This window comes from Myxine glutinosa, chromosome 7 (assembly GCF_964187855.1).
Source record: "Myxine glutinosa chromosome 7, kmMyxGlut1.1, whole genome shotgun sequence".
Lineage (NCBI taxonomy): Eukaryota > Metazoa > Chordata > Myxini > Myxiniformes > Myxinidae > Myxine > Myxine glutinosa.
The window spans coordinates 188,479,703-188,505,946 of NC_136267.1; the positions used below are offsets into that span (position 1 = coordinate 188,479,703).

Genomic DNA, 26,244 nt, shown 5'->3' on the forward strand with positions numbered 1-26,244 from the left:
CTTTGTCTAAATACAACAAACAACAACATGCATTTTAAGGCCATTTCCCCTGCTAGAGCGGGGGTTAGCCTTGCGGTTCCCATGACAATCTTCTCCATTTTGCCCTATTTTCTGCATCTCCCCTTGTTAACCCACTTGCCCGCATTTCTTCTTCGACCATCTTCAGCCAAGTCTTTCTCGGTCTTCCCCGTCCTCTACTTCCTTCTACATTCATTTCCATTACTCTTCTCAACCAGTCATTTTCATCCTTCCTCAACACATGACCAAACCATCTCAAACTGTTTCTCTTCACAGCATCCATCACAGGCTCTATTCCTATCATCTTTCGCAATTCATCATTTGTCTTTCTCTCTATCAACAATACTCCACACATCCACCGAACCATTCGCCTTTCCAGCCTTCGTTGCCGCTGTACGTTCATTCCCCATGTCTCACACCCATAAATCATAACACTTCTCACACATGCAGCAGACACCTTTCCCTTCAGCTTCAACGACACTCCCCTCCTTGTCAGCACGACACTCACTTCCCGAAACTTCTTCCATGCACATCTCACTCGAGCAACCGTTGCCGAGTCTGATCCACCTTCTCCATTCAGCATGTCTCCTCGGTAACAAAATGTTTTCACACCTTCCAGCTTCATGCCGTCTCCAAGATCTAACTCAACATTTCCTCCATCTGCAGCTCCCTCTGTGCACACCTTACACTTGAATGTAGCTGCCACACTGGTTAATGACCCTCTCAAACCTCTACATTTTTGATGAACCCACTCAGCGCACATTGTACATTGAATGGAATTCACTCCGACACCCTTCCTGCACACAGCACACGGCCACTTCCCAGTTCTTTCCACTTCACCACATGCTTTACCACTTGCCATGACCTTCGTTTTTCTGATATTCACCTTCAGACATTTTGTCTCCATACATTCCTTCCACTTGTTCATCTTCTCCTTCAGTCCATCCATACTTTCTGGAATCAACACCAGATCATCTGCATACAACAACTCCCACGGTGAACCCTCCTTTACGTTCCGAGCCAGCACCTACATCATAGCTACAAATAGTAGTGGCCTTAGTACCGACCCCTGATGCACTCCCACTTTCACCTCAAACTCACCACTGTTCCCGTCCTTCGTCCTTACAGCTGTGCGCGCTCTTTTGTACATTGCCATCACTACTCTGATCAACCATTCCTCCACTCCTAACTTCCTCAATGCCCATGTCTCTGCTTCACGTGGAACCCTATCGAATGTTTTCTCCAGATCAACAAACCCAGGAAACAACTTCTACCTCTTCTCCATGTACTTCCCCTGCAACTGCCTCACAATAAAAAGCGCGTCTGTCGTTCCTCTTGCTGGCATAAATCCAAACTGCATTTCGTCAATCTTCACTCTCTTCCTTATCCTCCTCTCCAGCATCCTTGTCCAATATCTTCATTCCATGCTCAAATAACTTTATCGCTCGATACGAGCCACAGTCCAGAGGGTCACCTTTCCCCTTGTATCGAGGGACAAGGGTACTCAGTTCCCAATCCACTGGAATGTGGCCATCTTTCACCACTAGATTGCAGATCTCTGTCATTCTCTTCACACCCCAATTTCCCGCTGCCTTCAACATATCTCCCACAACTCCCATCGGCCCTCCCACTTTTCTACTCTTCATTGCTATTATCGCTTCCTCAACTTCCTTCTCAGTTATCTTCTCTACCGGTCCTAAAACTGGGTTACTCTCTATGTTGCCATCCCATTCATTCTCTGCATTCAACAGTATTTCCATATATCTCCTCCATCTTCCTTTAATTCCATCTGGGTCCACAACGATTTGTCCCACTTCATCCTTCCAGCAACTCACCCCCATCACATCACACCTCTCTTTCGCTATCTGCTTTGCAATCCTGAATACCGCTCTCTGACCCTCTTCCGAATCCAAGCGTTCTCCGAACATTTTCCTACATGCCTCCTGCACCTTTGCTACCTCTTTCTTTGCAGCCTTCTTGGCTGCCTTATAACTTTCATCCTCTGCCTTTTCTGACCCCATACCCTTCGCCTTCTGCCACTCCTTGAACTTCTTCCTCTTTTCGTCAATCTTCTTTCCAACTTCATCATCCCACCACCATGTTTCCGAGTGCCTGGGTGGTCCTTTTGTCCATCCACATACCTCACCAACGGCTCCCAACAGACTAGCTTTCATTAACCTCCAACCACTTTCAAGCTCAACCACATCATCCTCTACCATACTCATCCTCTTTTTTATTGCCTCCCTCACCGTCACCTCTTTCAACCTCCACACCTGCATTCTCGGTTGGAACTTCACCTGCCGAGCTCTACTCGCACCTTTCACCCTTATGTCGCAGACAACCAAGTGGTGCTGTGAAACAGCCTCCTCCCCCGGGATCACCTTTGTGTCCCGGAGGTGCCCCCTATCTCGCCTACGCTCCATCAGGTAGTCAACGGTTGTCGTTGACCCACCTGACGTGTATGTAACAAGCTTATTATCCTCTTTCTGGAACTGAGTATTACAAATCAACAAATCAGCTCCATCAGCAAACTCCAAAATCCTTTCACCTTCTCCATTTCTCACACCATATACATAACCCCCATGAACTCCCTCAAAACCGTCTGTACTCCTTCCCACATGTCCATTTAGGTCTCCTCCTACCACAACAACTTCCTCATCTTTCACGTTTTCCATCAGCTTCTCTATCGCACACACACACTTCTCTATCGTCCTTCTCACATCGCTCCGACCAACCTGCAGAGCATATCCCAAGATGACGTTCACCAAGAGCTTTCCAATCATCATTTTCACCATCATCAACCTTTCACTCACTCTAGTCACACTCACCACACTGTCTACAAACTCCTCAGAAAACAGCACACCACACCATTCACGCCTTCTGGGCACCCTTGCCACACAAACTTGTATTTCTGTCCCTGCATACCCTTCACCATTCTCACACCACTTCCGTTCCATCTCGTCTCCTGCACACAACATATGTCCACTCTTCTTCTGACCAATACTTCCACCACTTTTCCTGATCTCCCTGTCATTGTCCCTACATTCCATGTCCCAAACCTCAGAAACCGATCACCACGTCTGGCATCAGACGTTTCATCGTCATAAATGGAGTGATTTCCACCCTTGCTTCGATCGGGTTCCCCACCTTGAGTTTTGACGGGAGGGAGTGGGGTCCCGCACGGGGTACTTCGGGCTGTACCCTGCCCATATGTAGTTGTAATTGTCATGGTTCTCTTTTTGAGGCAATGTTTTTATGGCCGGATGCCCTTCCTGACGCCAACCCTTTTAGTCTCCTCTTATGACACGCAGGGATACGGTGTACCTATTCTAAACCGGGGTACACACCGGGATCTAAATGTCCCAATGCTGAAAAAATATTCTGTTTGAAAGAGAATGTAAATAAAAGACTATTTACATAAAAGACTATTTAAATTCCAGATTTCACGGCAGCAACGCGGGTTAAAAGCGCCCGGCAAGCGTGACCAAGTCTGTGTAAACACACAGAGCACATGCACAAAAGGCCTCATTTTGCAGTCATATGTGATTTTGAAAGCCTCGTATTGGCGCACGTTTAGCCGAGTGACATCATGTAGACTTCATGTCGACTTCATGTAGACATGTGCACTCATGATCGTCATTGTTAGTTCGTTCGATTTCCGATCAAAACTCGAAGTTCAAATCCAATTGGCCAAAATGTAAACGCACACACGTGCAGATCGGTAAATCAATGTCATTAAATGATCTGTTCCGCTGGGCCGTTTTTATATAATATATTCTACCTTATGATGAAATTGCTTTGTAACATGTGTGTGTTCGCTTTATGATGAAGTTTGCTTTGTAACATGTGTGTGTTCACTTTATGATGAAGTTGCTTTGTAACATGTGTGTTCACTTTATGATGAAGTTGCTTTGTCACATGTGTGTGTTCGCTTTATGATGAAGTTGCTTTATGTAACATGTGTGTTCACTTTATGATGAAGTTGCTTTGTAACGTGTGTGTTCGCTTTATGATGAAGTTGCTATGTAACATGTGTGTCTTCACCTTATGATGAAGTTGTTATGTAACATGTGTGTCTTCACTTTATGATGAGGTTGCTATATGTAACGTGTGTGTTCGCTTTATGATGAAGTTTCTATATGTAACATGTGTGTGTTCACTTTATGATGAAGTTGTTATGTAACATGTGTGTGTTCGCTTTATGATGAAGTTGCTATGTAACGTGTGTCTTCACTTTATGATGAAGTTGTTATGTAACATGTGTGTCTTCACTTTATGATGAGGTTGCTATATGTAACGTGTGTGTTTGCTTTATGATGAAGTTTTTATGTAACCTGTGTGTGTTCGCTTTATGATGAAGTCATGTAACCTGTGTGTGTTTGCTTTATGATGAAGTTCCTATGTAACATGTGTGTCTTCATTTAATGATGAAGTTGCTATGTACCGTGTGTGTTTGCTTTATGATGAAGTTGCTATATGTAACGTGTGTGTTCACTTTTTGATGAAGTTGCTATATGTAACATATGTGTTTTTGCTTTATGATGATGTTGCTATATGTAACGTGTGTGTTCGCTTTTTGATGAAGTTGCTATATGTAACGTGTTTTCGCTTTATGATGAAGTTGCTATGTAATATGTGTGTGTTTGCTTTATGATGAAGTTGCTATATGTAACATGTGTTTTCGCTTTATGATGAATTTGCTATATGTAACATGTGTGTGTTCACTTTATGATGAAGTTGCTATGTAACATGTGTGTGTTTGCTTTATGATGAAGTTGCTATATGTAACATGTGTGTGTTTGCTTTATGATGAAGTTGCTATGTAACATGTGTGTCTTCACTTTAAGATGAAGTTGCTATGTAACATGTGTGTGTTCACTTCATGATGAAGTTGCTATATGTAACATGTGTGTGTTTGCTTTATGATGAAGTTGCTATGTGTAACGTGTGTGTTCGCTTTATGATGAAGTTGCTATGTAACATGTGTGTGTTCGCTTTGTGACGAAGTTTTTATGTAACCTGTGTGTGTTCGCTTTATGATGAAGTTATGTAACCTGTGTGTGTTTGCTTTATGATGAAGTTCCTATGTAACATGTGTGTCTTCATTTAATGATGAAGTTGCTATGTACCGTGTGTGTTTGCTTTATGATGAAGTTGCTATATGTAACGTGTGTGTTCACTTTTTGATGAAGTTGCTATATGTAACATATGTGTTTTTGCTTTATGATGATGTTGCTATATGTAACATGTGTGTTCGCTTTTTGATGAAGTTGCTATATGTAACATGTGTTTTCGCTTTATGATGAAGTTGCTATGTAATATGTGTGTGTTTGCTTTATGATGAAGTTGCTATATGTAACATGTGTTTTCGCTTTATGATGAATTTGCTATATGTAACATGTGTGTGTTCACTTTATGATGAAGTTGCTATGTAACATGTGTGTGTTTGCTTTATGATGAAGTTGCTATATGTAACGTGTGTGTTTGCTTTATGATGAAGTTGCTATGTAACATGTGTGTCTTCACTTTAAGATGAAGTTGCTATGTAACATGTGTGTGTTCACTTCATGATGAAGTTGCTATATGTAACATGTGTGTGTTTGCTTTATGATGAAGTTGCTATATGAACATGTGTGTGTTCGCTTTATGATGAAGTTGCTATGTGTAACATGTGTGTGTTCGCTTTATGATGAAGTTGCTATGTAACATGTGTGTGTTCGCTTTGTTGTCGTTATTTTTGGGCAATTATGAGTAAAATTAATAAGTTGTGATTTTATAAGAACTAATCCTTCTCAAGTAACTTTATCCATGATTGTCTGTAGAATCAGGGAACATTGGATACTTCTGAAGAAGAAGGTGAAGTTGACAGTGAATTGGATTTTCCTCCTCGGCAAAGGTGGGCCCTGTCATGTGATCACCTTTATTAACTCAACTGGACTATGTCCAGCGGAGTTTTTGTCGACACCCAGTGTCCGTCGTCTGTCGTCTGTCTGTCTGTCTGTCTGTCTGTCGTCTGTAAACAATTCGACGTCTACGCTCTAAAAGTCACAAATATTGATAAAATTTGATGAAACCTGTTATGCAGCATCTTTAAGGCATAAACTAGTTTGGGATTGCATTTGGGCGTTGCACGCCCAAAAATGGGCGCGGCAGGGCGGCCATATTGAAAAATCAATTTTTGCCAATCTGGTACTTCCTAATGTAGCTAGAAGGCTGAAACTTGGTGTGTAGACAGTATGTAACAAACCTCAACACATATATTACGGGTTTTGGCGATGTCCGAAAAATGACCTAGTCGTGATCTATGACATATATATATATATATATATATATATATATATATATATATATATATATACATATATATATATATATATATATATATATGTATATATATATTGTTACAGTTCTCTACGCCACCCTTAATCCCCTTATCAAGGGGGGATTAATCCCCTTGTCTTTCTGGGCTTGGCGGAACCGAGACTTGAGACGTCCCTCTCGGACACATGCAGAGTAGGGTTTCGGGACCACTTCTCGCTCGTACCTAATTCCCCGCGCTGCCCTGGGAGCGAGGAAGCAAGCCTCGCACGAACCGCGTGTGGTTTTGAGTACGCCGAGCGGATTGCGAACACGTGGTCCGCGCAGTTACTTAGATGTTGGAACCCGATTGGAGCGATCCTATTCGTGCCACGCTTAGTCAAATGAGGAAACCACAGGAACGATCGAATCAGGAAGAAAGGAAGAACAAAGGGTTTAATTATTTCCCACACGTATATACAAGGTTCAAGGACGAAGAGACACAGAGTAGCCTTAAACAGTCTTAACTTATCCCTTGGACAACGGGCCCGTCTCACACTCGCACAGGGAATTGCAGATGGGTAGATGTTCCCCACGCGTCGCCGTGGTCATCCAGAGATGGTCCCCGTCCGGCTCTCCACGGCCCCGGCACGTCCCGCGAAGATGGTGGCAGGCGAAGGCAGGGACTCGTGGCGCGTCTCCTGAACAAGCAGATGATGGGGCGGAACGGCAAAGGGCGGACTTAGCGCGGCTGGCGGTTACTCAGCCGTTCTCACTCGCGCGTCTCAAATGCACTGTATTCAATTCATATAAGCGCGTCTGGATGCGCCCGCGTATATGTACTGTTCGCGCACGCGGCCAACTCGTCTTCTTCGATCCTCCGAGCTGGTTAGCGCGCGCGTTCTCGTGCAAGTTCTCTGCTCAACAGCTTTCACCGCTCATCAAGTCCTTTCGTCAATCCTTTTGCTGCAAGTCATTCAAGCCCTCCGATGCAAGTCCTCTTATTATCAGTGTTCCACGCGAGTCCTGTGTAATCCTTCTTTATTCTCGCAGCAAGTTCTCTCGAGGGCTTTCGCGCAGCGTGTTTTATAGCTACGCCCCCCGAACCTTCTGGAACTCACTCGAACCTTCTCACCACGCCCTGTGACGCAACGCCGCCGTCACCACCTCCGAGCTCTGATTGGCGGCTCGTGTTACCGTCAGCGCTTCCGCCGCTCCACCCTCGACTCCGCCCCGGTCCTCCTAGCCTGCCTCGTGTTAACTCGCCCAATGATCAACCAACGTTTAGCAAAATGGATTGAGGCTAGGGTAGCTGGAAAGTCAGTGGCAAGTAGGGCCTATTCTCCTGGCTCTACTCAACGCAGACTAACAATGGAAAGGAACTAATCTCACAAATACTAAGACATAACTATACTATCGTGAGGCTACATGGTGCTTGTGTGACTAACTATGGGGGGCAAACTTTAACCTTTATTAGGCTCACTTTACAGACTCAAAACCGCAACAATATATATATAATATACATATATTATTATATAATTCTATAATATATTATATTATATAATTGTTATTTCAATGGTTTTGCAAAATCAGTGGTGGAAAGGTGAAAGGTGAGGAGGTGGGGATTTGATGAATGAATACTTAAACCCTGTTGAACACATCTTTTGAAATATTCACCATATCTTGATTCAATACCATACATGTATATTGTTTGACCAAGTTTTTCTAAATAACTTCAAGTCTGAAATCTGAGAAAAGTAATTGTAGTTTTACTTTTCATGCCTCACTTAAAACTCAATTTTTTCTAGTTTCCTGTTTACACATGAGATACCTTCAACGTTACTGTACCTCTTTAGCACATATAAACTACATAGTTTGTGGTTCTACTATGCATATTCTAACCATATTGATATAGACTAGTTGAGTTCAGGTTCCCTGGAACCTCTAGTTGTTGTTTCTCTTTGACTTTCTTTCAACAGATGGATCATCACTCTATTCGTTGTTTTCTCGTGTGACTTTGAAAGTAAAAAGAACATTCCAACATGTCTTTAAAACTCCCCAAAACACCAGGCCACATTTTACTGTCGTCAGGTACATCCAGATCACATTTTACTGTTGTCAGGCACTTCCAGGCCACATTTTACTGTTGTCAGCTACTTCCAGACCACATTTTACTGTTGTCAGCGACTTCCAGGCCACATTTTACTGTTGTCAGCGACTTCCAGACCACATTTTACTGTTGTCAGCGACTTCCAGACCACATTTTACTGTTGTCAGTAACTTCCAGACCACATTTTACTGTTGTCAGCTACTTCCAGACCACATTTTACTGTTGTCAGCGACTTCCAGACCACATTTTACTGTTGTCAGCTACTTCCAGACCACATTTTACTGTTGTCAGCCACTTCCAGACCACATTTTACTGTCGTGAGGTACTTCCAGACCACATTTTGCTGTTGTCAGCCACTTCCAGACCACATTTTACTGTTGTCAGCCACTTCCAGACCACATTTTACTGTTGTCAGCCACTTCCAGACCACATTTTACTGTTGTCAGCCACTTCCAGACCACATTTTACTGTTGTCAGGTACTTCCAGACCACATTTTACTGTTGTCAGCCACTTCCAGCCCACATTTTACTGTTGTGAGGTACTTCCAGACCACATTTTGCTGTTGTCAGCTACTTCCAGACCACATTTATTGTTGTCAGCCACTTCCAGACCACATTTTACTGTTGTCAGGTACTTCTAGACCACATTTTACTGTTGTCAGGTACTTCCAGACCACATTTTACTGTTGTCAGCCACTTCCAGACCACATTTTACTGTTGTCAGGTACTTCTAGACCACATTTTACTGTTGTCAGGTACTTCTAGACCACATTTTACTGTTGTCAGCTACTTCCAGACCACATTTTACTGTTGTCAGCTACTTTCAGACCACATTTTACTGTTGTCAGCCACTTCCAGACCACATTTTACTGTTGTCAGCTACTTCCAGATCACATTTTACTGTTGTCAGCTACTTCCAGACTACATTTTACTGTTGTCAAGTACTTCGAGACCACATTTTACTGTTGTCAGGTACTTCCAGACCACATTTTACCGTTGCCAGTTACTTCCAGACCACATTTTACTGTTGTCAGGTACTTCCAGACCACATTTTACTGTTGTCAGGTACTTCCAGACCACATTTTACTGTTGTCAGGTACTTCCAGACCACATTTCACTGTTGTCAGCCACTTTCAGACCACATTTTACTGTTGACAGCCACTTCCAGACCACATTTTACTGTTGTCAGGTACTTCCAGGCCACATTTTACCGTTGCCAGGTACTTCCAGACCACATTTTACCGTTGCCAGGTACTTCCAGACCACATTTTACTGTTGTCAGGTACTTCCAGACCACATTTTACTGTTGTCAGGTACTTCCAGACCACATTTTACTGTTGTCAGCCACTTCCAGACCACATTTTACTGTTGTCAGCCACTTCCAGACCACATTTTACTGTTGTCAGCGACTTCCAGACCACATTTTACTGTTGTGAGGTACTTCCTGATCACATTTTATTGTTGTCAGCCACTTCCAGACCACATTTTACTGTTGTCAGTCACTTCCAGACCACATTTTACTGTTGTCAGCCACTTCCAGACCACATTTTACTGTTGTCAGGTACTTCCAGGCCACATTTTACCGTTGCCAGGTACTTCCAGACCAACTTTTACTGTTGCCAGGTACTTCCAGACCACATTTTACTGTTGTCAGGTACTTCCAGACCACATTTTACTGTTGTCAGGTACTTCCAGACCACATTTTACTGTTGTCAGCCACTTCCAGACCACATTTTACAGTTGTCAGCCACTTCCAGACCACATTTTACTGTTGTCAGCCACTTCCAGACCACATTTTACTGTTGTCAGCCACTTCCAGGCCACATTTTACTGTTGTCAAGTACTTCCAGACCACATTTTACTGTTGTCAGCCACTTCCAGAACACATTTTACCATTGTCAGCCACTTCCAGACCACATTTTACTGTTGTCAGCTACTTCCAGACCACATTTTACTGTTGTCAGCCACTGCCAGACCACATTTTACTGTTGTCAGCCATTTCCAGACCACATTTTACTGTTGTCAGCCACTTCCAGACCACATTTTACCATTGTCAGCCACTTCCAGACCACATTTTACTGTTGTCAGGTACTCCCAGACCACATTTTACCATTGTCAGCCACTTCCAGACCACATTTTACTGTTGTCAGCCACTTCCAGACCACATTTTACCATTGTCAGCCACTTCCAGACCACATTTTACCATTGTCAGCCACTTCCAGACCACATTTTACTGTTGTCAGCCACTTCCAGACCACATTTTACCATTGTCAGCCACTTCCAGACCACATTTTACTGTTGTCAGGTACTTCCAGACCACATTTTACCATTGTCAGCCACTTCCAGACCACATTTTACCATTGTCAGCCACTTCCAGACCACATTTTACTGTTGTCAGCCACTTCCAGACCACATTTTACTGTTGTCAGCCACTTCCAGACCACATTTTACTGTTGTCAGCAACTTCCAGACCACATTTTACTGTTGTCAGCCACTTCCAGACCACATTTTACTGTTGTCAGCCACTTCCAGACCACATTTTACTGTTGTCAGCCACTTCCAGACCACATTTTACTGTTGTCAGCTACTTCCAAACCACATTTTACTGTTGTCAGCCACTTCCAGACCACATTTTACTGTTGTCAGCCACTTCCAGACCACATTTTACTGTTGTCAGCCACTTCCAGACAACATTTTACTCTTGTGAGGTACTTCCAGACCACATTTTACTGTTGTCAGGTACTTCCAGACCACATTTTACTGTTGTCAGCTACTTCCAGACAACATTTTACTCTTGTGAGGTACTTCCAGACCACATTTTACTGTTGTCAGGTACTTCCAGACAACATTTTACTGTTGCCAGCTACTTTCAGACCACATTTTACTGTTGTCAGCTACTTCCAGACCACATTTTACTGTTGTCAGCTACTTTCAGACCACATTTTACTGTTGTCAGGTACTTCTAGACCACATTTTACTGTTGTCAGCTACTTCCAGACCACATTTTACTGTTGTCAGCTACTTTCAGACCACATTTTACTGTTGTCAGCTACTTTCAGACCACATTTTACTGTTGTCAGGTACTTCTAGACCACATTTTACTGTTGTCAGGTACTTCTAGACAACATTTTACTGTTGTCAGGTACTTCTAGACCACATTTTACTGTTGTCAGGTACTTCCAGACCACATTTTACTGTTGTCAGTCACTTCCAGACCACATTTTACTGTTGTCAGGTACTTCTAGACCACATTTTACTGTTGTCAGGTACTTCTAGACCACATTTTACTGTTGTCAGGTACTTCCAGATCACATTTTACTGTTGTCAGCTACTTCCAGACCACATTTTACTGTTTTCACCTACTTTCAGACCACATTTTACTGTTGTCAGCCACTTCCAGACCACATTTTACTGTTGTCAGCTACTTCCAGATCACATTTTACTGTTGTCAGCTACTTCCAGACTACATTTTACTGTTGTCAGCCACTTCCAGACCACATTTTACTGTTGTCAGCTACTTCCAGATCACATTTTACTGTTGTCAGCTACTTCCAGACTACATTTTACTGTTGTCAGCCACTTTCAGACCACATTTTACTGTTGTCAGCCACTTCCAGACCACATTTTACTGTTGTCAGCTACATCCAGACTACATTTTACTGTTGTCAAGTACTTCGAGACCACATTTTACTGTTGTCAGGTACTTCCAGACCACATTTTACCGTTGCCAGTTACTTCCAGACCACATTTTACTGTTGTCAGCCACTTCCAGACCACATTTTACTGTTGTCAGCCACTTCCAGACCACATTTTACTGTTGTCAGCCACTTCTAGACCACATTTTACTGTTGTCAGCCACTTCTAGACCACATTTTACTGTTGTCAGCCACTTCCAGACCACATTTTACTGTTGTCAGCCACTTCCAGACCACATTTTACCGTTGCCAGTTACTTCCAGACCACATTTTACTGTTGTCAGCCACTTCTAGACCACATTTTACTGTTGTCAGCTACTTCCAGACCACATTTTACTGTTGTCAGCCACTTCCAGACCACATTTTACTGTTGTCAGGTACTCCCAGACCACATTTTACCATTGTCAGCCACTTCCAGACCACATTTTACCATTGTCAGCCACTTCCAGACCACATTTTACCATTGTCAGCCACTTCCAGACCACATTTTACCATTGTCAGCCACTTCCAGACCACATTTTACTGTTGTCAGCCACTTTCAGACCACATTTTACTGTTGTCAGCCACTTCCAGACTACATTTTACTGTTGTCAAGTACTTCGAGACCACATTTTACTGTTGTCAGTTACTTCCAGACCACATTTTACTGTTGTCAGCCACTTCCAGACCACATTTTACTGTTGTCAGCCACTTCCAGACCACATTTTACTGTTGTCAGCCACTTCTAGACCACATTTTACTGTTGTCAGCTACTTCCAGACCACATTTTACCGTTGCCAGTTACTTCCAGACCACATTTTACTGTTGTCAGCCACTTCCAGACTACATTTTACTGTTGTCAAGTACTTCCAGACCACATTTTACCGTTGCCAGTTACTTCCAGACCACATTTTACTGTTGTCAGCCACTTCCAGACTACATTTTACTGTTGTCAAGTACTTCCAGACCACATTTTACCGTTGCCAGTTACTTCCAGACCACATTTTACTGTTGTCAGCCACTTCCAGACCACATTTTACTGTTGTCAGCCACTTCCAGACCACATTTTACTGTTGTCAGCCACTTCTAGACCACATTTTACTGTTGTCAGCTACTTCCAGACCACATTTTACCGTTGCCAGTTACTTCCAGACCACATTTTACTGTTGTCAGCCACTTCTAGACCACATTTTACTGTTGTCAGCTACTTCCAGACCACATTTTACTGTTGTCAGGTACTTCCAGGCCACATTTTACCGTTGCCAGGTACTTCCAGACCACATTTTACCGTTGCCAGGTACTTCCAGACCACATTTTACTGTTGTCAGCCACTTCCAGACCACATTTTACTGTTGTCAGCCACTTCCAGACCACATTTTACTGTTGTCGGCTACTTCCAGACCACATTTTACTGTTGTCGGCTACTTCCAGACCACATTTTACTGTTGTCAGGTACTTCCAGACCACATTTTACTGTTGTCAGCCACTTCCAGACCACATTTTACTGTTGTCAGCCACTTCCAGACCACATTTTACTGTTGTCAGGTACTTCCAGGCCACATTTTACCGTTGCCAGGTACTTCCAGACCACATTTTACCGTTGCCAGGTACTTCCAGACCACATTTTACTGTTGTCAGCCACTTCCAGACCACATTTTACTGTTGTCAGCCACTTCCAGACCACATTTTACTGTTGTCGGCTACTTCCAGACCACATTTTACTGTTGTCGGCTACTTCCAGACCACATTTTACTGTTGTCAGGTACTTCCAGACCACATTTTACTGTTGTCAGCCACTTCCAGACCACATTTTACTGTTGTCAGCCACTTCCAGACCACATTTTACTGTTGTCAGCCACTTCCAGACCACATTTTACTGTTGTCAGGTACTTCCAGACCACATTTTACTGTTGTCAGCCACTTCCAGACCACATTTTACTGTTGTCAGCTACTTCCAGACCACATTTTACTGTTGTCAGCCACTTCCAGACCACATTTTACTGTTGTCAGGTACTTCCAGACCACATTTTACTGTTGTCAGCCACTTCCAGACCACATTTTACTGTTGTCAGCTACTTCCAGACCACATTTTACTGTTGTCAGCTACTTCCAGACCACATTTTACCATTGTCAGCCACTTCCAGACCACATTTTACCATTGTCAGCCACTTCCAGACCACATTTTACCATTGTCAGCCACTTCCAGACCACATTTTACCATTGTCAGCCACTTCCAGACCAAATTTTACTGTTGTCAGCCACTTCCAGACCACATTTTACTGTTGTCAGCCACTTCCAGACCACATTTTACCATTGTCAGCCACTTCCAGACCACATTTTACTGTTGTCAGCTACTTCCAGACCACATTTTACCATTGTCAGCCACTTCCAGACCACATTTTACTGTTGTCAGCTACTTCCAGACCACATTTTACTGTTTTCAGCCACTTCCAGACTACATTTTACTGTTGTCAGCCACTTCCAGGCCACATTTTACTGTTGTCAGGTACTTCCAGATCACATTTTACCGTTGTCAGCTACTTCCAGACCACATTTTACTGTTGCCAGGTACTTCCAGACCACATTTTACTGTTGTCAGGTACTTCCAGACCACATTTTACTGTTGTCAGCTACTTCCAGACCACATTTTACTGTTGTGAGGTACTTCCAGACCACATTTTACTGTTGTCAGCTACTTCCAGATCACATTTTACTGTTGTCAGCTACTTCCAGATCACATTTTACTGTTGTCAGCCACTTCCAGACCACATTTTACTGTTGTCAGCCACTTCCAGATCACATTTTACTGTTGTCAGCTACATCCAGATCACATTTTACTGTTGTCAGCTACTTCCAGACCACATTTTACTGTTGTCAGCTACATCCAGATCACATTTTACTGTTGTCAGCCACTTCCAGATCACATTTTATTGTTGTCAGCTACATCCAGATCACATTTTACTGTTGTCAGCCACTTCCGGATCACATTTTACTGTTGTCAGCGACATCCAGACCACATTTTACTGTTGTCAGCTACATCCAGATCACATTTTACTGTTGTCAGTCACTTCCAGATCACATTTTATTGTTGTCAGCTACATCCAGATCACATTTTACTGTTGTCAGGTACTTCCAGATCACATTTTACTGTTGTCAGCTACATCCAGATCACATTTTACTGTTGTCAGCCACTTCCAGATCACATTTTACTGTTGTCAGCTACATCCAGATCACATTTTACTGTTGTCAGCCACTTCCAGATCACATTTTACTGTTGTCAGCTACATCCAGACCACATTTTACTGTTGTCAGCTACATCCAGATCACATTTTACTGTTGTCAGCCACTTCCAGATCACATTTTACTGTTGTCAGCTACATCGACCACATTTTACTGTTGTCAGCCACTTCCAGATCACATTTTACTGTTGTCAGCTACATCGACCACATTTTACTGTTGTCAGCCACATCCAGATCACATTTTACTGTTGTCAGGTACATCCAGATCACATTTTACTGTTGTCAGCCACTTCCAGATCACATTTTACTGTTGTCAGCTACATCCAGACCACATTTTACTGTTGTCAGCTACATCCAGATCACATTTTACTGTTGTCAGCCACTTCCAGACCACATTTTACTGTTGTCAGCTACATCCAGATCACATTTGATTGATGTCAGCTACATCCAGATCACATTTTACTGTTGTCAGCCACTTCCAGACCACATTTTACTGTTCAGCTACATCCAGATCACATTTTACTGTTGTCAGCTACTTCCAGACCACATTTTACTGTTGTCAGCTGCATCCAGATCACATTTTACTGTTGTCAGCCACTTCCAGATCACATTTTATTGTTGTCAGCTACATCCAGATCACATTTTACTGTTGTCAGCTACATCCAGACCACATTTCATTGTTGTCAGCTACATCCAGATCACATTTTACTGTTGTCAGCTACATCCAGACCACATTTTATTGTTGTCAGCTACATCCAGACCACATTTTATTGTTGTCAGCTACATCCAGATCACATTTTATTGTTGTCAGCTACATCCAGATCACATTTTATTGTCGTCAGCTACATCCAGATCACATTTTACTGTTGTCAGCCACTTCCAGATCACATTTTACTGTTGTCAGCTACATCCAGATCACATTTTACTGTTGTCAGCCACTTCCAGATCACATTTTATTGTTGTCAGCTACATCCAGATCACATTTTATTGTTGTCAGCTACATCCAGATCACATTTTACTGTTGTCAGCCACTTCCAGATCACATTTTACTGTTGTCAGCTACATCCAGATCACATTTTACTGTTGTCAGCCACTTCCAGATCACATTTTATTGTTGTCAGCTACATCCAGATCACATTTTATTGCTGTCAGCTACATCCAGATCACATTTTACTGTTGTCAGCTACATCCAGACCACATTTTATTGTTGTCAGCTACATCCAGATCACATTTTACTGTTGTCAGCTACATCCAGACCACATTTTATTGTTGTCAGCTACATCCAGATCACATTTTACTGTTGTCAGCTACTTCCAGAGTGGATGCTCTAACCCAGAGTGGATGCTCTGACCCAGAGTGGATGCTCTGACCCAGAGTGGATGCTCTGACCCAGAGTGGATGCTCTGACCCAGAGTGGATGCTCTGACCCAGAGTGGATGCTCCGACCCAGAGTGGATGCTCCGACCCAGAGTGGATGCTCCGACCCAGAGTGGATGCTCTGACCCAGAGTGGATGCTCTGACCCAGAGTGGATGCTCTGACCCAGAGTGGATGCTCTGACCCAGAGTGGATGCTCTGACCCAGAGTGGATGCTCTGACCCAGAGTGGATGCTCTGACCCAGAGTGGATGCTCTGACCCAGAGTGGATGCTCTGACCCAGAGTGGATGCTCTGACCCAGAGTGGATGCTCTGACCCAGAGTGGATGCTCTGACCCAGAGTGGATGCTCTGACCCAGAGTGGATGCTCTGACCCAGAGTGGATGCTCTGACCCAGAGTGGATGCTCTGACCCAGAGTGGATGCTCTGACCCAGAGTGGATGCTCTGACCCAGAGTGGATGCTCTGACCCAGAGTGGATGCTCTGACCCAGAGTGGATGCTCTGACCCAGAGTGGATGCTCTGACCCAGAGTGGATGCTCTGACCCAGAGTGGATGCTCTGACCCAGAGTGGATGCTCTGACCCAGAGTGGATGCTCTGACCCAGAGTGGATGCTCTGACCCAGAGTGGATGCTCTGACCCAGAGTGGATGCTCTAACCCAGAGTGGATGCTCTAACCCAGAGTGGATGCTCTAACCCAGAGTGGATGCTCTAACCCAGAGTGGATGCTCTAACCATTATAACACCATGTATAGTAAACTACACCACTATCAAGGAATAAAGATCTCTTTTGTTTACCTTTTACATCAAGCTTATCACAAGTAAAATTGTATTTTATAAACAAAAATCCATTCGCTACGTTTCGTTTTTCATGCTCCAGGCAATCATTGCCGAACTCCTCGTGTTGTCTCCTCTCATTCATAGACCTGCACGTTGCATGAGTAGCTGCCAGTCGTACTCTACCTTCAGTTCGGAGAACCTTTCTGCATCTGAAGGTGAGGAAGGTGCCACGAGTGAACGTTCACCCAGCACTGCCACCAACGGCAGGTGTCACCCCGGTGGCAACCTTTCACCTGAAGGAGCATCTCAGGCGCTCACACCAGAGATCGATGCTTTGTCCAGCCACTCGGACGGGCTTTCGGAGAAGGAGCACGTGGTGCGGCGTGTACGCACTCAGATCTGCCTACAGCAACTGGCACAAGGAATACAGGTGAGGAACTCTACTTTGAACAAACATGCACGAGTTATATTGATTATACCCTTGTGGTTTGTAAGGAACATTCAGGAACTTGTATATTAATTACCTTAACTACACCGAATATCAAGAAACCATGTAAAACACCTTTTGTACTGCACATTTACTTCTAGCCACACATTTTGTACTGCACATTTACATCGAGCCACACCTTTTGTCGTGCACATTTACATCTAACCACACCTGTGTACTGCACATTTACATCTAGCCACACCTGTGTACTGCACATTTACATCTAGCCACACCTGTGTACTGCACATTTATATCTAGCCACACATGTGTGCTGCACATTTACTTCTAGCCACACATTTTGTACTGCACATTTACATCGATCCACGCCTGTGTACTGCACATTTACATCTAGCCACACCTGTGTACTGCACATTTACATCTAACCACACCTGTGTACTGCACATTTACATCTAGCCACACCTGTGTACTGCACATTTACTTCTAGCCACACCTTTTGTACTGCACATTTACATCGAGCCACACCTTTTGTACTGCACATTTACATCGAGCCACACCTTTTGTACTGCACATTTACATCTAACCACACCGGTGTATTGCACATTTACTATTAGCCACACATTTTGTACTGCACATTTACATCTCGCCACACCTTTTGTACTGCACATTTACATCTAGTCACACCTTTTGTACTGCACATTTACATATAACCACACCTGTGTACTGCACATTTACATCTAGCCACACCTGTGTACTGCACATTTACTTCTAGCCACACCTGTGTACTGCACATTTACATATAACCACACCGGTGTACTGCACATTTACTATTAGCCACACATTTTGTACTGCACATTTACATCTCGCCACACCTTTTGTACTGCACATTTACATATAACCACACCTGTGTACTGCACATTTACATCTAGCCACACCTGTGTACTGCACATTTACATATAACCACACCTGTGTACTGCACATTTACATCTAGCCACACCTGTGTACTGCACATTTACTTCTAACCACACCGGTGTACTGCACATTTACTATTAGCCACACATTTTGTACTGCACATTTACATCTCGCCACACCTTTTGTACTGCACATTTACATCTAGTCACACCTTTTGTACTGCACATTTACATATAACCACACCTGTGTACTGCACATTTACATCTAGCCACACCTGTGTACTGCACATTTACTTCTAGCCACACCTTTTGTACTGCACATTTACATCGAGCCACACCTTTTGTACTGCACATTTACATCGAGCCACACCTTTTGTACTGCACATTTACATCTATCCACACCTTTTGTACTGCACATTTACATCTAGCCACACCTTTTGTACTGCACATTTACATCTAGTCATTCCTTTTGTACTGCACATTTACATCTAGCCACACTGTTTGCACTGCACATTTATATCTAACCACACATTTTGTACTGCACATTTACATCTAACCACACCTTTTGTACTCCACATTTACATCCAGCCACACCTTTTGTACTGCACATTTACATCTAACCACACCTGTGTACTGCACATTTACATCTTGCCACACCTTTGTACTGCACATTTACATCTCGCCACACCTTTGTACTGCACATTTACATCTAACCACACATTTTGTACTGCACATTTACATCCAGTCGCACCTTTTGAACGACACATTTACATCTAGCCACACCTTTTGTACGACACATTTACATCTAGCCACACCTTTTGTACTGCACATTTACATCTATCCACACGTTTTATACTGCACATTTACATCTAACCACACCTTTTGTTCTGCACATTTACACCCCGCCACACCTTTTGTACTGCACATTTACATCGAGCCACACATTTTGCACTGCACATTTACATCTGACCACACATTTTGTACTGCACATTTGCATCTGACCACACATTTTGTACTGCACATTTACATCTCGTCACACCTTTTGTACGACACATTTACATCGAGTCACACCTTTTGTACTGCACATTTACATCCAGCCACACCTTTTGTTCTGCACATTTACATCTAGCCACACCTTTTGTACTGCACATTTACATCCAGCCACACCTTTTGAACTGCACATTTACATCTAGCCACACCTTTTGTACTGCACATTTACATCTAGCCACACATTTACACTGCACATTTACATCTGACCACACATTTTGTACTGCACATTTACATCTAGTCACACCTTTTGTACGACACATTTACATCTAGCCACACCTTTTTTACGACACATTTACATCGAGTCACACCTTTTGTACTGCACATTTACATCTAGCCACACCTTTTGTACTGCACATTTACATCCAGCCACACCTTTTGAACTGCACATTTACATCTAGCCACACCTTTTGTAATGCACATTTACATCTCGCCACACCTTTTGTTCTGCACATTTACACCCAGCCACACATGTGTGCTGCACATTTACATCTAGTCACACCTTTTGAACTGCACATTTACATCGTCACACCTTTTGTACTGCACATTTACATCTAGTCACACCTTTTGTACTGCACATGTACATCTAGTCACACCTTTTGTACTGCACATTTACATCTAGCCACACCATCTGTACTGCACATTTACATCGAACCACACCTGTGTACTGCACATTTACATCTAGCCACACTTTTTGAACTGCACATTTACATCTAGCCACACCATTTGTGCTGCACATTTACATCTAGCCACACCATCTGTACTGCACATTTACATCTAGTCACACCTTTTGTACTGCACATTTACATCTAACCACACCTTTTGTACTGCACATTTACATCTAACCACACCTTTTGTACTGCACATTTACATCTAGCCACACCTTTTGTACTGCACATTTACATCTAGCCACACCTTTTGTACTGCACATTTACATCCAGCCACACCTTTTGTACTGCACATTCACATCGAGCCACACCATGTATTATGGCCCTGAGTGAGGTTCTAGTTTAACCATGTATTATGGCCCTGAGTGAGGTTCTCGTTTAACCATGTATTATGGCCCTGAGTGAGGTTCTAGTTTGACCATGTATTATGGTCCTGAGTGAGGTTCTAGTTTAACCATGTATTATGGTCCTGAGTGAGGTTCTAGTCTTACCATGCATTATGGTCCTGAGTGAGGTTCTAGTTTAACCATGTATTATGGTCCTGAGTGAGGTTCTAGTTTAACCATGTATTATGGCCCTGAGTGAGGTTCTCGTTTAACCATGTATTATGGTCCTGAGTGAGGTTCTAGTTTAACCATGTATTATGGTCCTGAGTTAGGTTCTAGTTTAACCATGTATTATGGTCCTGAGTGAGGTTCTAGTTTAACCATGTATTATGGCCCTGAGTGAGGTTATAGTTTAACCCTGTATTATGGCCCTGAGTGAGGTTCTAGTTTAACCATGTATTATGGCCCTGAGTGAGGTTCTGGTTTAACCATGTATTATGGCCCTGAGTGAGGTTCTAGTTTCACCATGCACTATGGCCCTGTGGGTTCGGATGTATGTGTTTGTTTGACCGTGTGCTTCAGCCTTGGTCTGATTTACATGCATGCACCTGTTTAACAAGCTTTCATGGACTCTGTTATTTGGCCTTGGTGCCGAGGTGCACACTCTGGGTCTGTAGGCAACTGCTGATTTTATATTGCAAATCTGGGTTTGTTGCATCAGATTTCCTTTGGCTTAGGTTGGATCAAATGTTACTCATCATGAGTAACATGAGTAATCTCATTAATGTTGAATAAAATTATTAATCTGATTTATGTTGAATCTGATTGCGCATTTCCCAATCGTACCGTTCATCTTTCATGAGCACTTTAAATGCGTGTTTCCCAATCGTACCGTTCATCTTTCATGAACACTTTTAATGCGCGTTTCCCAATCGTACCGTTCATCTTTTGTGAGCGCTTTAAATGCACGTTTCCCAGTCATACCGTTCATCTTTCATGAGTGCTTTAAATGCGCGTTTCCCAATCGCACTGTTCATCTTTCATGAGCGCTTTAAATGCACGTTTCCCAATCGTACCGTTCATCTTTCATGAGCGCTTTAAATGCGTGTTTCCCAATCGTACCGTTCATTTTTTGTGAGCGCTTTCAATGCTCGTTTCCCAATCGTACCGTTCATCTTTCATGAACACTTTTAATGTACGTTTCCCAATCGTACCGTTCATCTTTTGTGATCATTTTTAATGCGCGTTTCCCAATCGTACCGTTCATCTTTTGTGAGCGCTTTAAATGCACGTTTCCCAGTCATACCGTTCATCTTTCATGCGTGCTTTAAATGCGCGTTTCCCAATCGCACTGTTCATCTTTCATGAGCACTTTAAATGCACGTTTCCCAATCGTACCATGCATCTTTCATGAGCGCTTTAAATGCGTGTTTCCCAATTGTACCGTTCCTTTTTTGTGAGCGCTTTAAATTCTCGTTTCCCAATCGTACCGTTCATCTTTCATGAGTGCTTTAAATGCGCGTTTCCCAATCGTACCGTTCATTTTTTGTGAGTGCTTTAAATGCGCGTTTCCCAATCGTACCGTTCATTTTTTGAGAGCGCTTTAAATGCGTGTTTCCCATTCGTACCATTCATCTTTTGTGAGCGCTTTAAATGCGCGTTTCCCAATCGTACTGTTCATCTTTTGTGAGCGCTTTAAATGCACGTCTCCCAATTGTACCGTTCATTTTTTATGATCGTTTTAAATGCGCGTTTCCCAATCGTACCGATCATCTTTCATGAGTGCTTTAAACGCGCGTTTCCCAATCGTACCGTTCATTTTTTGTGAGCGCTTTAAATGCGCGTTTCCCAATCGTACCAGTCATCTTTTGTGAGCGCTTTAAATGCGCGTTTCCCAATCGTACCGTTCATCTTTTGTGAGCGCTTTAAATGCACGTCTCCCAATTGTACCGTTCATTTTTTATGATCGTTTTAAATGCGCGTTTCCCAATCGTACCGTTCATCTTTCATGAGTGCTTTAAACGCGCGTTTCCCAATCGTACCGTTCATTTTTTGTGAGCGCTTTAAATGCGCGTTTCCCAATCGTACCGTTCATCTTTTGTGAGCGCTTTAAATGCACGTCTCCCAATTGTACCGTTCATTTTTTATGATCGTTTTAAATGGGCATTTCCCAATCGTACCGTTCATCTTTCATGAGTGCTTTAAACGTGCGTTTCCCAATCGTACCGTTCATTTTTTGTGAGCGCTTTAAATGCGCGTTTCCCAATCGTACCGTTCATCTTTTGTGAGCGCCTTAAATGCGCGTTTCCCAATCGTACCGTTCATTTTTGTGAGCGCTTTGAATGTGCGTTTTCCCCATCATACCGTTCATTTTTTGTGAGCGCTTTAAATATGCATTTCCCAATCGTACCGTTCATCTTTTGTGAGCGCTTTAAATGCGCGTTTCCCAATTTTACCGTTCATCTTTCATGAGCGCTTTAAATGCGCGTTTCCCAATCGTACCGTTCCTCTTTTGTGAGCACTTTAAATGCGCGTTTCCCAATTGTACCGTTTATCTTTCATGAGCGCTTTAAATGCACGTTTCCCAATCGTACCATTTATCTTTCATGAGCGCTTTAAATGCACGTTTCCCAATCGTACCGTTTATCTTTTGTGAGCGCTTTAACTGTGCGTTTCCCAATCGTCCCATTCATTTTTTGTGAGCGCTTTAAATGTGTGTTTCCCAATCGTACCGTTCATCTTTTGTGAGCGCTTTAAATGCGCATTTCCCACTCTTACCGTTCATCTTTTGTGAGCACTTTAAATGCTCGTTTCCCAATCGTACCGTTCATCTTTCATGAGCGCTTCAAATGCGCGTTTCCCGATCGTACCGTTCATCTTTCATGAGCGCTTTAAATGCGCGTTTCCCAATCGTACCGTTCATCTTTTGTGAGCGCTTTAAATGTGCGTTTCCCAATTGTACCATTTATCTTTCATGAGTGCTTTAAATGCGCGTTTCCCAATCGTACCGTTCATCTTTCATGAGCGCTTTAAATGCGCGTTTCCCAATCGTACCTTTCATCTTTTGTGAGCGCTTTAAATGCGCGTTTCCCAATTGTACCGTTCATCTTTCATGAGCGCTTTAAATACGCGTTTCCCAATCGTACCATTCATCTTTCATGAGCGCTTTAAATGCGCATTTCCCAATCGTACCGTTCATCTTTTGTGAGCGCTTTAAATGCTCTTTTCCCAATCGTACCGTTCATCTTTTGTGAGCGCTTTAAATGCGCATTTCCCAATCGTACCGTTCATCTTTTGTGAGCGCTTTAAATGCTCGTTTCCCAATCGTACCATTCATCTTTCATGAGCGCTTTAAATACGCGTTTCCCAATCGTACCGTTCATCTTTTGTGATCGCTTTAAATGCGCGTTTCCCAATTGTACCATTCATCTTTCATGAGCACTTTAAATGCGCGTTTCCCAATCGTACCGTTCATCTTTTGTGAGCGTTTTATATGCGCGTTTCCCAATCGTACCGTTCATCTTTTGTGAGCGCTTTAAATGCACGTTTCCCAGTCATACCGTTCATCTTTCATGAGTGCTTTAAATGCGCGTTTCCCAATCGCACTGTTCATCTTTCATGAGTGCTTTAAATGCACGTTTCCCAATCGTACCGTTCATCTTTCATGAGCGCTTTAAATGCGTGTTTCCCAATCGTACCGTTCATTTTTTGTGAGCGCTTTCAATGCTCGTTTCCCAATCGTACCGTTCATCTTTCATGAACACTTTTAATGTACGTTTCGCAATCGTACCGTTCATCTTTTGTGATCATTTTTAATGCGCGTTTCCCAATCGTACCGTTCATCTTTTGTGAGCGCTTTAAATGCACGTTTCCCAGTCATACCGTTCATCTTTCATGCGTGCTTTAAATGCGCGTTTCCCAATCGCACTGTTCAACTTTCATGAGCACTTTAAATGCACGTTTCCCAATCGTACCATGCATCTTTCATGAGCGCTTTAAATGCGTGTTTCCCAATCGTACCGTTCCTTTTTTGTGAGCGCTTTAAATTCTCGTTTCCCGATCGTACCGTTCATCTTTCATGAGTGCTTTAAATGCGCGTTTCCCAATCGTACCGTTCATTTTTTGTGAGTGCTTTAAATGCGCGTTTCCCAATCGTACCGTTCATTTTTTGAGAGCGCTTTAAATGCGTGTTTCCCATTCGTACCATTCATCTTTTGTGAGCGCTTTAAATGCGCGTTTCCCAATCGTACTGTTCATCTTTTGTGAGCGCTTTAAATGCACGTCTCCCAATTGTACCGTTCATTTTTTATGATCGTTTTAAATGCGCGTTTTCCAATCGTACCGTTCATCTTTCATGAGTGCTTTAAACGCGCGTTTCCCAATCGTACCGTTCATTTTTTGTGAGCGCTTTAAATGCGCGTTTCCCAATCGTACCATTCATCTTTTGTGAGCGCTTTAAATGCGCGTTTCCCAATCGTACCGTTCATCTTTTGTGAGCGCTTTAAATGCACGTCTCCCAATTGTACCGTTCATTTTTTATGATCGTTTTAAATGCGCGTTTCCTAATCGTACCGTTCATCTTTCATGAGTGCTTTAAATGCGCGTTTCCCAATCGTACCGTTCATTTTTTGTGAGCGCTTTAAATGCGCGTTTCCCAATCGTACCGTTCATCTTTTGTGAGCGCTTTAAATGCACGTCTCCCAATTGTACCGTTCATTTTTTATGATCGTTTTAAATGCGCATTTCCCAATCGTACCGTTCATCTTTCATGAGTGCTTTAAACGTGCGTTTCCCAATCGTACCGTTCATTTTTTGTGAGCGCTTTAAATGCGCGTTTCCCAATCGTACCGTTCATCTTTTGTGAGCGCTTTAAATGCGCGTTTCCCAATCGTACCGTTCATTTTTGTGAGCGCTTTAAATGTGCGTTTTCCCAATCATACCGTTCATTTTTTGTGAGCGCTTTAAATATGCATTTCCCAATCGTACCGTTCATCTTTTGTGAGCGCTTTAAATGCGCGTTTCCCAATTTTACCGTTCATCTTTCATGAGCGCTTTAAATGCGCGTTTCCCAATCGTACCGTTCCTCTTTTGTGAGCACTTTAAATGCGCGTTCCCCAATTGTACCGTTTATCTTTCATGAGCGCTTTAAATGCACATTTCCCAATCGTACCATTTATCTTTCATGAGCGCTTTAAATGCACGTTTCCCAATCGTACCGTTTATCTTTTGTGAGCGCTTTAACTGCGCGTTTCCCAATTGTCCCATTCATTTTTTGTGAGCGCTTTAAATGTGTGTTTCCCAATCGTACCGTTCATCTTTTGTGAGCGCTTTAAATGCGCATTTCCCACTCTTA

The 26,244-nt window shown here is 43.0% G+C and overlaps 1 protein-coding gene across 1 annotated transcript in view; it reads left to right on the forward strand.

Annotated features, from left to right (window-relative positions):
- LOC137431903 (mitogen-activated protein kinase kinase kinase 13-like) overlaps positions 1-26,244 on the forward strand; it is a 439,979-nt gene that overhangs the window by 296,057 nt on the left and 117,678 nt on the right. The window contains exons 11-12 of the mRNA XM_068123737.2: positions 5,841-5,914; positions 17,639-17,924. Of these exons, the coding sequence (XP_067979838.1) occupies positions 5,841-5,914; positions 17,639-17,924 (360 nt within the window). The remainder of the gene's footprint in view (positions 1-5,840; positions 5,915-17,638; positions 17,925-26,244) is intronic.